Source organism: Choloepus didactylus, chromosome 17 (genome assembly GCF_015220235.1).
Source record: "Choloepus didactylus isolate mChoDid1 chromosome 17, mChoDid1.pri, whole genome shotgun sequence".
NCBI lineage: Eukaryota > Metazoa > Chordata > Mammalia > Pilosa > Megalonychidae > Choloepus > Choloepus didactylus.
This window is the reverse complement of record NC_051323.1, coordinates 38513408-38530649: the sequence shown is the minus strand read 5'-3', so window position 1 is coordinate 38530649 and position 17242 is coordinate 38513408. Positions and strand designations below refer to the sequence as shown.

General features: G+C 34.9%; 1 protein-coding gene across 4 annotated transcripts in view; it reads right to left on the bottom strand.

Moving 5' to 3' along the window:
• Positions 1 to 17242, bottom strand: part of LOC119512926 (probable G-protein coupled receptor 75) — a 237164-nt gene that overhangs the window by 13469 nt on the left and 206453 nt on the right. For all 4 annotated transcript variants that reach the window (XM_037807746.1, XM_037807749.1, XM_037807747.1 and 1 more), the window contains 3 exons: positions 16612 to 16809; positions 5134 to 5391; positions 189 to 322 (listed from right to left, as the gene is read on the bottom strand). In XM_037807746.1, coding sequence (XP_037663674.1) covers positions 189 to 322; positions 5134 to 5391; positions 16612 to 16809 — 590 coding nt within the window. The remainder of the gene's footprint in view (positions 1 to 188; positions 323 to 5133; positions 5392 to 16611; positions 16810 to 17242) is intronic.

Below are 17242 nucleotides of genomic sequence, written 5' to 3'. Positions count from 1 at the left end.
CTGTGGAAGGAAATTACTATCATCTCCCCCCTCAATTCTGCTACCTTCTCCCCACATAAGGAAATGCAAATTATATTCAATTTAAATTACATTCGCCAATGAATCTTTTCACTTAAAATTACAATACAGCTAGAGAAAGAACAAAAGAATTCATAGTGAAGTGTAGTTTGAAAATTATACTGACTTACCAATATGTTGCTGTAGAACCCAAGAGGAGTTTGAGGCACGAGCAGAGAGCATTTTTTCAACAGTTGGTGGCACTCTCTTCCAGTTAGTAAATTCCAAAGTAAAGATAAGGGTGTCATCGCTGACTAAGTCAATCCTACATTAGCAAGACATTAGCATGTCATTAGGCACAAAATATACCAGGGGATTCGTCCTGGAAACAAATACTATAAGCTTATTCTCACAACATCTTAGTGAGGAAGGTAGACAGAAAACTAGCGCACAGAATATATTTGTGTAACTGGAAGCAAGTTCAGTGGATATGAATAATCATCTACAGGCTCCTATTTAGAAACTGAACTGACTCTGTGTATAGCTGTCCAGCAAATGACAACAGAGATCTCTTTGCTCATGGAGGGTTGGAACTTTCCTTCCTATTCCCCAACAGCAGTGGTAAGAAAACTCAGCACCAGTGTCATCATTGGATCTGCCATTATCTCCTTCCATGGCAAATCTAGATTGGCCACTCGTACAGACATGTACTCCAACAGTCCTGAAAGGATAATGCCCAGGCATCCAAAGTTATCCCTAAACTGAGTGTGCTGGAAAGATGGCTTATCTCTGCCCAACTCCCAGGGATGTATAGCATTTTCCTATAAGAACCTTCCCCAACATAGACAAAGGCCTCAAAGCATGTACCAAAGTAAGATTCATCTTCAAGCAAGAGGTTTAGGACAAACAGTTCTTCCTCTGTTCTTTCAAAATAAAGTCAGTTTTCCTGCCAACCCACCCAAAAGAGGCTTCCATAAATTTTATAAGCACTTGAATCCTAATGAGCACTGGCTTAAGAGAAGTTCTGTTCTCTAATACCATCTCTACTACTTAAAAATATGTTGCCTAAATTCTTTAAGCCCTAGAACCTGGTCTCTAAAATGAGAATAATACTTAACTTGCCTTCTTCAAAGGACTTTTTGTGAAAATAAAATGATAAAATACAGTAAGCATGCTTTTATCTCTATAAAATGTTAAATCAATATTTGATATTACTAAAATTGATTTGAAAACTTCAGTATTACATTTTCAATTGGCCTCTTAATTGTACACATGAAATTTAGTCAAAAGCTAAAAGGGAACTCTAAATTCTAACAAGATAATCCATCATCTCTAATTCAATTAAATACTCCCTTTACTTCTCTACCATCACATTGTTTGTAGAAAAATAAAATGATTAGGACCTCTGGTAATTACCACAAAAACAGAACATCTTCTCAGGGTCTTTTAAAAAGTATCATCAGTTGTTTGGAGACATTAATGAGCAAGGACTAAAGAAGAAGGAAAAAAACAAGCAAACAAACAAACAAAAAAGAAAACCCACAGAAGAACAGGAAAAAACTGAATACTACTCTAAATTTATCATCTCAAAGACAACTTACTTCTGGTAATTCAGAGTCAAAGTATCCTTGAAATGAATTACAGCATATGAAAATTATTTCAAAAAATTCTTAATTCTCCAATATGCAAACACATATAGAAAGAATTTAAAGTGTAGCACAAATACCTTACACATTTTAAATATTGTATAATATTTTACTTCTCAGTAAACTAAAAACTTAGCAAGAAATACTTAAAAGAAAAGAAAAGATACAAAACATTCAAAGGCAAACAATCTCCTTGGTTATCTAGGAGCCCCACACCAAAGGTTACTTGGTTCTGGTTCCTTATTTCTTTCCTAATGGTATCATTTTTTTCTGCCTTAATGTGCTTTAGGTCTGACTGTGAACAAACACAGTGTCATTTTTATGTAGTTATCTGAACACACACATGAGAAGTAAATCTGTTTGCACAGCTTTATAGTTAATATAATGGAGACTTGATTTTACCAAGGCTGATAATGCCACTAAAAATGTGTTGACCATTACATTGAACAAAGCAATTCTGCAATAATAAATGAGTGACAATCAACTAAATTCACAGATGACATTTACTTTCTATTATTCCCCCATTACATTCCAAGGAGAGGAAAAAGTAGTTTTGCATTTAATGTTGAAAAAATATTTCAACTTTGTAGATTATATTGTGACAGGCAATTATTCAGCCACATACATTTTTAATGCTGTTTAAGACAAGCAATATCTACAAAAGGCATTTGTAATTTACACGACAAAGATTAAGCAACAGGCTTACATGTGATGTAAATACAATATAACCAAAATCCACTTTAACAACATATTGGAATTTTTATAGAAAGATTTTTCTTATAACAGCTCTTTGAATATAAATTGATCAAAGAAAGCAAAACATTTGTCATGTTCAACTTAAACCCTGGCTTTATTCATTCAGTAAAAGATCAGTGAACAAAAATTTGACCATGTTAAGCATTTTCATTGCTAGAGTGAAATTTTCCATTGTGTGAATGTAGAGTAACTAAAGTTACTCCTTCAGAGTAAAATATATGCAATTGGCATTCTCAATTCAGATAGCTGAAAGTTTTATAGTTTGCTTTAAAATCATTTGTAGTTTACTGGTTTTTAACATTTTTCTATCCCAAAACATCTTATAAATACAGGACACACTCAGCAGCTTATTATTACAGAAATTCTCACATGACTTCTTCACACCTATTGGTAGGAGGCTGTTTCAGAACTGGAGATTGGAGGATATATTTTATAAAACCTTCCATGAAAATAAAGTTAAAAAAAAAAACAAACCCTCTCCCTATCAGCAGTCTCTCTCTATATATAGTTGTCTGGGAAGGAAAGGAAAAGAGGTAATGTGTTGTTTTTTTGTTTTTTCCCCTGCATAGGTTCTTTGTAATTTAGCAATAGGCAGGAGCAAGAAAAGTTGGCATAGATTCCCCAGGATAGACAAAAGATTAAAGTACCTGAAATTAAGTGATACAATTACCTCCTTGTGGATGAACATGGCTAAGGCAGCATAGAACAGTGGTTAGAAACACACTAAGACCTGGGATCAAATCTAAGATCTGGCACTTAACTAGTTGTGTGATCTTGGGCAAGTATATTAAGGACTCTGTGCCTCAATTTCCTCTTCTAAAAATAAGGATAATAGTTCCTACCCCATTTTATTTTAATTGAGTTAATATCGGTAAAGGACTTAAAATAGTGCTTATTACATGTCAGGCAGTATTACAAATGTTGGTTAAAGGAATAGATAAATTAGGAAGCAGAATGGAGCCTGAAAGCTGAAAGTGCTGTGCAAGTAAGATGGAGTCAAGATTCCTAGTCAGAGTAGAGAAAGACAAGGAGTGTGGCTGGGAAGAAAGTGGATGCCTTGGGGACTGGAGGTATGCCAAAGTGGGGTAAGTCAGGGATGTCCATAGCTGCCCCACCTGTGTGGGTTGGAATTAACAGCCACTGCTGCTAGCTGTCAGAAGCCCTGACACAGAATGACATTCATTAAGTAGAAAGTTAAGGGTTTCTTAAATGGCATTGTAATAACTAGATAGAGCATTCATTAGTTGTTGACATCTCAGTTGTACGTGTGTGCATGCACATGTGTGTGCTTGGGGGGCTATTAACACAAATATACATACATACATAATTTTTTACATCAGAGGATTCTCAATGAACTGTCAATAACCTTTATACTTCATTCATTTACCTAAAAAATTAGAATGGATTTTTTGCAAAAATTGACTAAAAGGGTATGGAGGGAATCACAATAAAGAGCATGTGATGGATAACTATGTATTAATCAGCCGTTGAGGAAAGGAGTCAACACAATCAGGGGACTCAGCTTGTAGATAAACCAGGAACAAAAAGGTGAAGATCAGAACATATCTAAATTTGCTTTCACTTACATACTCCTCAAACCACCTACCAGAAAACCATTTTTTATTTCAGAAAGAGATGATAATTCAAAGAACAAAATCTCTGCTTAGTGAAAATTCCCCAATTCCATCTAATGGCAGACACAATATAAAGGTGGGACCCTGGAATACTACCAAATAAAGATCTATTATTCCCTTAAACAGAGACTCCACCAGGTGGAAGGTGGAGTCCACAGAAATACAAACATGTACAAGTAGGGACCACAGATGGTATATGCCTAAACCCCAAAGAAGGCCTCTTTTTAAATGAAATGTTTAAATAACAAGACACTGAAGCACTGTTCTGATGAAGTACAAAATCTCTGCATTTGCCTAATTATTATAGTGAATGGTAGTTTCTGAAGATGCCTTCTACATGTTTTATTGAAGAAATTCTATAAAATATCTATGTTTCCTATTTGCTGGAGATGTTTATTTTCTCTATTTTCTAGAGACTTATTCTGTTCTCTCATTTGACTTGAATTATCAGTCCAAGAGTCCTCTCACTGCTGCAATTTCCTTCTCAGCCCTATATGGACACTAACAACTTCTGCAAAGGCTGGGGGCTGGTAGAAACAGTCCTCTCTTGTTCAAGAAAAATCCTGACTCAACATTCATATAATCACTTTTAGAGGGCTGCTCTTCTGAGAAACTACCTGAAGTAAACAGGTTATATCCTCAGCTACTTCTGAAATCATTATTTATTAAGGGAGACAAATTTCAAATAGACAAGATGCTATAGGGCAGGAGTATTCAATCTCGTTGACTGAGGGATAACAGAAATCTCCAAAGCAGAGGCAACAACAGTTCTTTGCTGGAACACAGGCATTTTACGATGAGCATGAAGGGTGGCAGAAGGAGAAGAAATGCCCCTCACAGAACAGTTCACAGGCATTCATTCCTTTCTATCCTCTTCCAGTCATCTCTTATCTTTTTCCAAGACTATATTTATACTCAATCTCGCTTTAGCAGTCCCCCAACTCCTTCATACCAACCCAGCCATCACAGTCAAAGTATATATACACTCTCTCCTCCCAACACAGTGATCTCTAGAAATTTTGGGTGGGGTGGGGTGGGGTGGATAAAAGGTAGTATAGTCACTCAAAAAGGCTAAGGGCACCTTCAGCATGATTGCTTACCAAGAACTGCATAGTAGATTCAGTGGGTCAAATCCAGCAAGCAGGAGAGGTGGCAACCATTCCTTATATTTTGTCTGTGCTTTAATTGCATGATTTATAAATTCAGATGTGTGGTTCCATGGTGCCAATGGACAACCCTTCTTCAAAAAGTAGCGAAACACTGAAAACTTCTCATACTTTAGGCAGTATGCCAAATGAAGTTCATTTAGCTGGGCTCCATATTTCAGAAGAATATTCACAATTCCAAAGAACTCACAGCTCCACCACACACAAAAACAAGAAGCAGTAATTAGAAACTGACATAAAAAGTAATAACAATAATTCTTACAAAGAGTTAACAGTAGTTACTGTTGAGGAATGAGAACAGCAGATGGGAAACTAGTTGGTTTTTACACCACTAGTGGATTGAGATTAGAGGGTATGAAGGAGGGGAATTTTTACTTTTCACTTTACACTCTAGTGCATGTTTTTTAATTTTCAACTACAAGCAGGTATTACTGTTAAATTGAAAACATTCGTTTTAAATAAATATGTAATTGTAAAATTTATCATTGACAAACAGAAAGCTCTTTTTAAATTGCGATACTTTTGTACAATTAAGTGTATCTACTGTATTTGCTAAACAAAGCTATTAAACACAATATGATCAGCCCCTAAAGACAGATAATTCATTTTAGGAATTGCCATGATGACATTTTCCTTTAGCAATAGCCTCAGCCAATTCCCCTCATTTAAATTCTAGTGGTAAAAACAATCATATAGAAAAGTTTTTTTCAATGAACAAAAATTTACCTTACAGTTTTATATTTTTAAGTTGATTTCTTTATCAAGTACTTTTACAGAAGAAAGGTATATCATTTTATATGCAATGAATTAGTTTTTTAAAAAGATTCCATCATTGATACTTGTAAAGTTGTGGGGAAATTGAAAATGATTTATCAAAAGAGGCATCACAGAAAAGACATAGAGAGAACAGACTCTGGAGCCAATCAGCTCAGCCATTTACTGGCTGTGTGACTCTGAGCAAGTTACTTAACGTTTCAGGCACACAGAACTAGCATTTTATAAGACTTGTAAAATAGACTAAAATAAAATAAAAGTTAAACTATAATAAATAAAAACATTAAAATATTCAGACTCCTTTGATTTGGCAATCTAATTCTTAGGAATTGATCTAAGAGATAAAATCAAAAGAAACAATATCCTGTTTACATAAATATGTTAACCATAGTATTATCTATAACAAACTTTAAAGTAGAGATAACGTTAATGTTCAATATCAGAACAGGTAAATATAAAATATTATACAGTCATTAAAAACTATAATTAAGATAGTTATGTACAGTTTTAAAAAGTATTCATGGTATAATTTTAACTATAACAAAGCTCAATAAACATGTATGTTCTTTGTCGACAACTGTGAAAGAAAATATACAAGAATAAAATTATTCTCCTTTTAAAAATGGCATTAATGCCATCATAATAATTTTGTAAGTAAAAATTAAATAATTCACTAATCACAGTATAATAGAACCCAAATAGGAACAAAAATTTTAGATCAATGAAATATATGAGACTAATTATTTCTGATTTATGTGAAGAACTTGAAATCAAGGTTATAAGCAGTTAAAACACTACACACATAAATTTTACCTAACCCACGTAAATTTTACCTAACCCATTTTTTTCTGTTTAATTTTTCATACTTTATTCCCTCCATCAATAGGTTAAGAAAGTAGAATTTTCCCAAGTACTGATTAATAAATAATGTGAATAAGAAGCACACAAAATAGTTTCACAGACAGTAACATTCAGTCATCCCTTTAAATACAATTTCAATCCTTATTTTAAGCTAAGTACAATCATAATTTAATACAACATACCTACATATACACACTACCTGTATCTCCCAAACTACAAGTGGTTTCCATGGCCACATATGGTTTTAGTCAAGTACACATTTCCACAATGAGCAAGTATTAACAAATATGTTAAAAAAAATTACAAAATAGATATTTATAAATCTATTTCATATGCTCCTTTTTGGGCTCCTTTTCTTTACCTAAAAGATTTAAAAAAAACTCTTTACTATTAATCATTTATACAGCAATTAGAAAGGGAAGAATTTGTAATCCCATAATTTCCTTATAAAAATTAGTAATTCTGGTGCCTGTCTGATATCTTGCTATTTATTTATTCCTGATGAGAAGCCAGCGATCATTCACATCACTGTTCTTGAAAGCAGTCCTGTATGTAATTCGTTTTTCCCCCAGATGCTTTTAGATACATAAAAGAGGAGAGAGTTTGTTGCCAGCAGACCTCCTTTAAGGAAAAGCTAAAGGACAGACTTCCGACTGATGGTTCTAAACAGTTATCACCAATTGATTTCAACCATTTTGACTTCATTTAACCAGGTTTTCATCATTTTGTTTGTAATTATTACTTGCTGATTTTGCTATAGAAAACACAAGCTACACATGGGCTGTTGAACATTTTCCAATAAATATGTAGGAAAACTGTGGGTAAAGCTCAACACATTTTCTCATTACAAACATGAGAGACAATTCCCAGGAAGCCTGACAAATTTCAAGCCGTGTTTGTTCACATGTGCAATTCAGGGACTAGTTGAATTTTTCCTACAAGGCATTTGAAATCATCAATAGCCTAGCCATAGAAACTTCAGCGCTTAAAAATTTAGCCTGGGGGACATTTGTTACAGAATAAAACGTGAGAAAATGCTGCTGATACATCCTAAATGCACCCTTTTAGATTAAGTGCTACAAATAGGAACACTAGTCATTTAAAAAATTACAAAACCAGCAACTTCCTTATTAAAAATTGCAGAATAGCACCTGTTACAGGTTGCTAATGCTGCCATCATGCAAAATACCAGAAATAGATCGGCTTTTATAAAGGGGATTTATTTGGTTACAAAGTTATAGTCTTAAGGCCATAAAGTGTCCAACCTAAGGCATTAACAATAGTGTACCTTCCCTGAAGGATGGCCCACGGCACCTGAAAACCTCTGTTAGCTGGGAAGGCACGTGGCTGGCATCTGCTTTCTTCCAGGTTGCGTTTCAAAATGGCATTCTCCAAAATGTCAGTGTCAGCTTCCAACAGCTGTCTTCAAAATGTGTCTCTCAGCTTCAGCTTCTCTTGGGGAATTTTGTCCTCTTAGCTCTAGCACCTCCTTCTGTCTGTGCACACTTTTATATGACTCCAGTGATCTGATTAACACTCACACTGAATGGGCAGGGTAACAACTCTATGGAAATCATCCAAATGTTTCCCTCACAGTTGACTGAGTCACATCTCTATGGAAACACTCAATCAAAGAATTCCAATCCAATCAACACTAATACATCTGCCCCCACAAGACTGCATCAAAGAACATGGCATTTTGGAGGACATAATAATTCCAAATTGGCACAGCACCTAACATGAGGTTTGTGTTAAGAAAATTTTAAGAGCAAGGCCAAAAGATAAACCATCTATTTTTAAAACTGTATGAGGAATGTGTACACATAGCGTTCCTTGTAATAGCAAACTATGAGTATTTATTCTATACTAGTCATTATGCTAAATGTGTTCTATGCATGATTTGCCTTAATCTTCACAACAACCCTGGGAAGTAGGTTCTATCATTAACCCCACTTTAGATGCAAAAACAGAACCTTAGTCACAGAACTAGTTATAGGTAAAGTTGGGATAGTAATATCAAACCAAAATCTAACAGTGAATATGACACAGCAAATATCTGAAATATTTCTCTTCTAACTATTATGAAAACTGAACACTTCATAAAACAGTCAAATTGAAGAATATTTTAATGCCAGACCTATGTTCCCCAAAGTACATTCCATAGAACAGTAGTCCTTGAAAACAGTTCATATGGAAAAGGCTCTGTAGTAAAATAAATTTGAGAAACTTTATATACTATACAGGGAGTCCAAAAGGGATAGAAATACAGGACTTTATTTTTAAACAATATGTAACATTTTCAAATTATATGCTCAATATATATATAGATAGATAGATGTTCAACCTCCAGACACCTTTTCAGAAGTACCTGCAAATTAAAGCAATGGATCCAATTGTTAATCTGAAAAGGCACAATAAACAAACCAGAAAATGTCCTAAAAGTTCTGTAACTTATGTAAACGTTAAGTTTGTCCTACATTGCCAGGTTTTCAAACCTTGTAGGTTTAATCCCCTCTTACAAATTCGCAAAGTACACTGCTCTAAGAAAAATTCTCAGAAGCCCTCCAGGAAAGAAACCTATCTAACATTGTTAAACCCTGTTTCCCAAATTTAATTAACTATACAACTCTTTTTACCCCTCGTCATCTATTAACAATCTATGGAAACCCAGCTCTAAACTTCTTCCACTTATTTACATTGCCTTGTGCTAGAAGGGGCAAGAGCATACTCCCAAAAGGCTTATGAAACTGCCTAGTACTACAATATATAATACTACAATATAGATCCTATTTGAACAATCTACCATTTATATAGAGAATAATAAAACACAAAATAAACTGAAGAATCACAGAACTTAGTATGTATGCCCTGAACTGCTGGGTCCTGCCAACTATGGAAGGTTATTAAGAAATTCTTAAATACATTTGTAAGCTCTAGAAATGTAAGCAACTTCAGTGCTCTATATGATCTTAATATTACATTACTGAGCACATAGTAGACCCTATGATTTCGATAACCTTTGGTTAAAATATAAATTATATGGACATATATATGTATTTCCCTGAACACTTCAATGGTTTCTCTCTCAAGACCTAAGGAAAACTTTTCAACACCAAGAGATTAAAACAGAAATGGTCCATCCTGTTTAATACAAATAACAAGAACTGTGGAACATTGTATAAACAATGAACATAATCAGCTACTGAGAAAGAGGGGAGGTTTAAATACTGAAAAAGCAATGTCTACACCTTATTTTTGGGCTTGTACATTTCCCATTATTCTGTTCTTTGCATTTCAAACAATGCCCAAAAAAGAAGTGCAATAAGAGAAAATTCAACATGAAAACAACATAGATAGAAATGGGCAAAAACCTTGAGCATTTTATGTAAACTCAAAAAATATCTAAGTAACTGTGCCAGTTTGGATATATTATGTTCTCCAAAAAGCCATCTTCTTTAATGCAATCTTGTGTGAGCAGATTTATTAGTCTTTTGATTAGGGTGGAACCTTTTGACTTTTTCCATAGAGATGTGACTCACCCAACTGTGGGTGATACTTTTGTTTAGATTATTTCCGGGGAGGTGTGACCCCACCCATTCAGGGTGGGTTTTGATTAGTTCACTGGAGTATTTGAGAGAAACTAAGAGCCAACACAGCCCAAGATACTTGCTGACATTTGGAGACACTTGGAGACCCACACATAAAGAAGTCTGGAGATGCTAGGTTGAGATGAAGTCCAGAGTTTTTCTGGAGAAGTAAAGAGAGGACCCCCAGACACTTAGTAACACCCTGGGAGAGAGAAGCAAGAACGCAAAGGAGCTGAGAGAGAACTAAGACAAAAGCCCAGAGACATTTTGGAAAAAGCCAATTTTAAACACAACCTGGGAGCAAAGGACCAGCAGATGCCAGCCACATGCCTTCCAGCTGACAGAGGTGTTCTGGACACCACTGGCCATTCTTCAGTGAAGCTTCCTCTTGTTGATGCCTTAGTTTGGACACTTTTAAAGCCTTAGGACCGTAAATTTACAACCAAATAAATCTCCCTTTACAAAAGCCAATCCATTTCCAGTATTTTGTATAAAAGCAGCATTAGCAAATGGGAATGCCAGTTTATTAGGTGAATTAGCAAAATGCCATAGCATAAGCTTTATTAAATGTTTTTTTGCCAGCCTTCAGCTGAAAAATAAATGGAGAAATCAGGTTTTATCAGATGAACCCACATATGAAAAGATGACTAGAATGGACACAATAATTTCTATGAAGCCAATTTGATTACAATGATCAGTGTGGTGGTTTGAACTGTGTGTATCCTAGAAAAACATGGTCTAAATCTAATCCATTCTTGTGGGTGTAAATCTAAATCTAATCCATTCTTGTGGGTGTAAAAAAAGTGGGACTTTTTGATGAGGCTACTTCAGTTAAGGTGTGACCCACCTCATTCAGGATGGGACTTAATCCTATTACTGGAGTCCTTTATAAACTAAATAAAGAGAGAGTGAGCGAGAGAGAGAGAGCGAGCACGCAAACCTTGGAAAGCAAAAAGCTGAAATCAATGAAACCTGGAAGTGAAAGGAGAGACCAAAAGACACTGCCATGTGCCTTGCCATGTGGCAGAGGAGCCAAGGATTGCTGGCAATTGGTCTTCGAGAAGAAAGCATAGCCCTGATGATACATTGATTTGGAGATTTTTTCAGCCTCAAAACTGTAAGCTAATAAATTCCCATTGTTCAAGCTGAACGATTTCATGGTATTTGCTTTAAGCAGCCAAGAAAACTAGGCTAAACTAAAACAAACTAAAACAGACTTTGGTACCAGGAGAGTGGAGTGCTGCTATTGCAAATAACAGAAATGTGGAAATGGCTTTGGAATTGGGTAATGGATAGAGGCTGGGAGAATTGTGAAGGGCTTGATAGAAAAAAGCCCAGATTGCTTTGAAGAGACTGTTCATAGAAACATGGATGCTAAAAGTACTTCTGATGAAGTCTTGGAAGAAAATGATGATGTGTTATTGGAAACTGGAGGAGAGGTGATCCTTGTTTTAAAGTGGCAGAGAACCTGGAAAAAAAATTGAATTCTAATATTGGGTGGACGGCAGAATATGAGAGTAATGAGCTTGGATATTTAGCTAAAAAGATTTCCCAACTAAATGTGGAAAATGCAGCCTGCTTTCTCCTTGCAGCTTATAGTAACATGAGAGAGGAAAGGAGTAAGCTGAGAACTGAACTCCTAGGCACAAAGAAATCAGAAATTGATGGTTTAGAAAATTCTGAGGTTCTGGAGAGCAAATCCCCAGAGAATAGTGCTGCATGTGAGGGTTTAACTGAACATGGATCCAGTCAGACATTTCAGCACAGGTCAGGATTGGAGGTGCAGTTATCTCGGAAGGAAGGATCTGTGAAACACCCTTCTGTCTGATGGTTCGGACCCTCGTGCACTACATTCAAAACTGACAAGTTTTTTTGAGAGATCTGTATGAATGGAACCACTGCCAGCATGGGCCAAAAGGGACAGATTAAAGGAAAAATCACTTCAAGGGCAGCACATGGAATGAGATCTGGACCGAAGACATCTTTTTGGGTCAAGAGAGAGGGTCCAAGCATGTGTTGAAAGGTTGACTTTGCCCTGGCACTTGGAGTGCTACCACCCCAGTATTCTCAGATGTCTTGGGGATTGCAGAGGGTCTGGCCACCACCCCAAAGCTTGTTGAGGGTGGACCCTGTGCTATGGGGAATGTGGAGAGTCTGGCCATCACCCCAATGCCTAAAGAAGGTAGAACCTTCACCCCAGTTTTGGGGGAGAGCAGGGCCACTGTTCAAGCACTTGGAAGAGATGGGGCTGCTGCTCCATAAGGCCTGGGAAGACAAAACATTATTCCATAGATGACTCTCAAAGCTTGAAATCTTATGGAATATGCCCTGCAGAGTTTCATAATTATATGGGAACTGTGACTCCTGTTTTCCCTCCAATTTCTCCTATGGGAATGGGAATGTTTATCCTATGCTTGTCTCTCCATTGTATATCAGAAGCAAATAACTTGTTTTCTAGGTTTCACAGGTCTACAGACAAGGGGAATTGTGCCCCAGGAGACCACACCTACAACCAATTTTGTTGAGACTTTGTATTTGGTATTGTTAATGAAATGACTTAATGGGATATTGAGATAGAATGAATGCATTTCGTATGTGGAAAGAACATGTCTTTTTGGTGTCCAGAGGGTGGAGTATAGTGGTTTGAAGCTGTATGTATCCCAGAAAAACATATTTTAAAATGTAACCCATTCCTGTGGTTGTAAACTCATTTTAAGTAGGATCTTTTGATGAGACTACTTAAGTTAAGCTGTGACCCACCTCATTCAGGATGGGACTGAATCCTATTCCTGGAGTCCTTTATAAACTAAATGAATACAGAGAAAGAGAGACAAAGTCATGGAAGCAAGAAGCTGAAATACTTGAACGAGAAGGGAAAGACAACAGACACTGCCAAGTGCCTTGCAATGTGGCAAAGGAGCCAAGGATCACGAGAAGCCAGTCTTCAGAAGAAAGTGTTGCCTTGATGATGCCTTGATTTGGATATTTGCTCAGCCTCAAAACTGTAAGCTAATAAATTCCCATTGTTCAAACCAAATCATTACATGATATTTGTTTTTAGCAGTCTAGGAAACTAAAACCATCAGTAAGAATTAGAATAAACAACAAAATCAGGTCAGCTAAGCTACAGTTCCCTTCTATAGCCATATATAAAAGGCATTAATAGTTTTTCAAATTATCCTGAACTTTCTCTACTTTATCCTCCTTCACCCATTCCAGTTCGAGGAATACTTTTTTACATTTTCTCATTTGCATTGAATCACTCAACTGTGCCCTTGAAAGACTGACTGCATGTCACTGCAGCTCTTAACTTTTTAGCCCCAAAGGACAAAGACTGCTTTTGCTACAGGATCTGTACAATAGTGAAGGAGATACCTTTCCTTCATGCCTTAGAGTAGTGAGAAGAGGTCACTGCTCCAAAGGGAAGCTTGTCCTCTCAAAGCAATACCCAGTAAAACCATTTCAGAAAGCTAATCCTAAGCTAAAAATAAAAAGTTGAATAGGCTGAGTAAAATAATAAAGAAGAAAAAACTCAAAACATAGAGCCATTATTTATACTTACTATTTTCATTGCCTTTTATATTAATTGTACTATTTGTAAAAGCAGATAAAAGTTTACTAGCACACAGCAGGACAGTAGTGCAAAAAGGGCCACAAATGTCAAATTTATAAATCTCAAAGAAATACCAGAAAGGAAATTACAAGTGAGAAAACAAGTTTTTGACTCATTAACACGTCATGTCAGATAAATGTTGATAAAATTTCTTTATAGTTATATCAAACAAACATTATTGTAACACATTGCTTATTATAAAAATAAAATTTCAAAACTTACACCACTAAAAAATCTCATTATTCATTACCAAATCTCTAAAAAGTTGAATATCAAATTATTAGTTTTAGAAAGTGGAGTCTTCCAAGTTCCCTGGTACCAGTTTTGTGGCCAAAATTCAAATACTTATTAATAACTGGTGAATGTAATATAGGAAATACATACATTTAATTAATGAAAAATTAACACTATTTATTTTTAAATTAAAATTATATTCAATTTTCCTTGCTTTCAAATGGCAATTCTAATTAATTACATTTTCAGGTATATAACTGTAGAATCCAAATTTTAAGATGCTCACTTACTGAAAGAAATACAAAAGTCAACAAATTTTTCAGATTGGATTTTTTTTTCCCTCAAACACCAGCTACATTATCCTCTTAATATACGAAAACAAAATCTACTGACAGAATGAAAGTTTTCCTGCTTGATCAGCAAAGCTTTATTTAGAGTTCCCAAATAATCTAAATGATTTCACATTACATTTCTAGTGACTGACATTGAAGCTATTCGCCAGACTTACTCCACCTAGGCAAGAAGCAGCCTCACACTGCTCTTAAGAACTTCTTAGCAGTAAAGAAGTTAACACAGTATAAAAAATTCTACAGAATAAGTTTCAAATAAGAAGTAAACCAACTAAGGAGTTCCTTAAAAATATAACTTTCAGTATTTGTGAAAGGAAAAGAAAAATGACTATTTTGTTACTATTCAAGAATGGGAAAATAGCTTGGTTTACAATTAGCCTAAACACAGTACAAAAAGTAGTATCTTTTCCTTCCATGAATTGATATATTAATAAACACTTTTTTGCTGGAGGTAGTGGAAGATAGTGGAGCAAATGTTTCTAAAGACTATTTTTCCCATAGGTTTTAAGTTCTTATGATCGGTCCCATGTTTTCAGCCAAATTTAATAGGATCTGTTTAGTGCTCTCTAGATAACTAACGGCCAATTAATATTATTGACTGATTTGTAGAAATCAAAGGTAAAAAGGAGCTGCCCCTAGAATTTCAACTAATCATGGAAAATCCAGCAACCTCTTTTAAGACCTTTCACACCAAAATTCATTTCTCTGAATCTATAAATGGCATGAAACAGACTGCCCAACTCTCAAGAAGTACCATTAATTTTAAGGTGTTTCAGGATTAACAGCGGCACTGTGTTTGATTCAAATTATACTAACAAGGTAATGAGATATGAGCTTAACTGTTGTGGTCAAAAAGACCAAGAAACCATTCCTCTGAAAAATATGATGAAGGCTAAAAAAGACCATCATTATACACACCACTACAAACTATCCAAAAACATTATGTTCTGACCTAATAAAAAATAAAGAAATCAGGAAAGTTATGCATAGAATGAAAAAAATTAAGAAATCAGGAAAGTTATACATAGAATGAACATGTTTTTACTAACAATAACTCCAAATACTGAGACTGGAAACATATACCTGAAAGCTTAACTTCAGAACAAATAAATGAACTTCTACATAGTTTGTAGCTGATTACTCGAAGAGATGGTACAGACTGAAAAGCTTAATAAATACGTTTTTGATAAATATTTGAATTAAATCACAGTGAGAAATTCTTAATGGTGAATTCAGGAAAGCCAATGAAATTCAAGGGGTATATACATACCTGCAACTTCATTTAAATCATTAAAAACAATAGTGTCTACTTGTACAACTTATTCCATTATTGGATGGACCAATATGGCTTTCCCCTACAAATGGCTTTATTCTTACTTTCTATTATAAAACTTTAGGGGTCTGATAAACATATTACTGGCCAGAAGCTAATAAAGCAATAGTGATTTTTCATTTCATTTTATTTTATTTTATTCCATGGGATCATGGCAGATTGGCCAAACAAATATTTTAAGGACATTTTTAAAAACATAACTACTCTGACTCACATAAAGAAATGCTACAACACCCAATACATTAAAAATGCAATAATATCTATATAACTAAAGTTTTATTCTTGGTTTCTAATATGCTTTGTAAAGATCAAGTTCAAATGATAAATAAATTGAAACACAGTCACTGCTTTACTTGTTAACATCTCATTTTTAGTTCATGAATTGTTCTGAAGACCAAGAATATCACAGAATTCCTGCATTTACTTTAATACATTGAAAGTATTCCCTAAATTTCTATACCAGATCCAAAGAGGGAAGGGGAAAAATGTGACATTAGCACCTTATTTTTGCTACAGGTGTAACAAAAAGAAGTTTTTCATTTGTTGGTTTGTGTTTTTATATTAGCCATTTTAAACAGAGGTACTAAGTTTTACCATGAAAGAAAGTCACTTGGGAAGACATATAGCAAAAAGGAATAAAAATGTAGTAAATATACATACTCCTTTTGGAAAACCATACACATGGGAGAACTGAATCCAAAGATGAGACACATTTGGGCATCTGGACTGTAGCCATTCTGGAGTAGTGTTTCTAGGCAATCTTCATGACCTCCAAATATTGCTGAATAAACAGGGCTTACTTTGTCTGGCCCAGTATCACAGACCCGGTTAGTAAATGGTATTAACAAGTCCAAGATTCTACAAATACACAAATTCAGAAGCATTTAAAGTTTTTATATGTATATGAGTTTAGGCAACATTTCTGCAGCACATATTTCAAGAGTCACCCACTGACTGATTTGAAGAAGTCTTTCTGTCTTTGGTATACCCTCCACCTACATTAAAAATTACTATATGTTACAGTTACTCCCAAATGTTACTCTTATAACTGCTAGTTAACACAAAGACCATTAAATATATCTGAAACACAATTAAGTAATGTTCCTATAAGTAAACAGGTAACTTTGAATCTTTCTGATATTTTTCACTAATTACTTTTGCTAAGTACCAACTAAAGTTTTATTTTTCTAATTAGTAAGAAATTTTAAAGGTGGTGGGTGATATGAAATGAAGAAGAATAATTTCATCAGGAAGAAGTCAGAATTTCTGCCTATGTTGCTCAAAATATTCC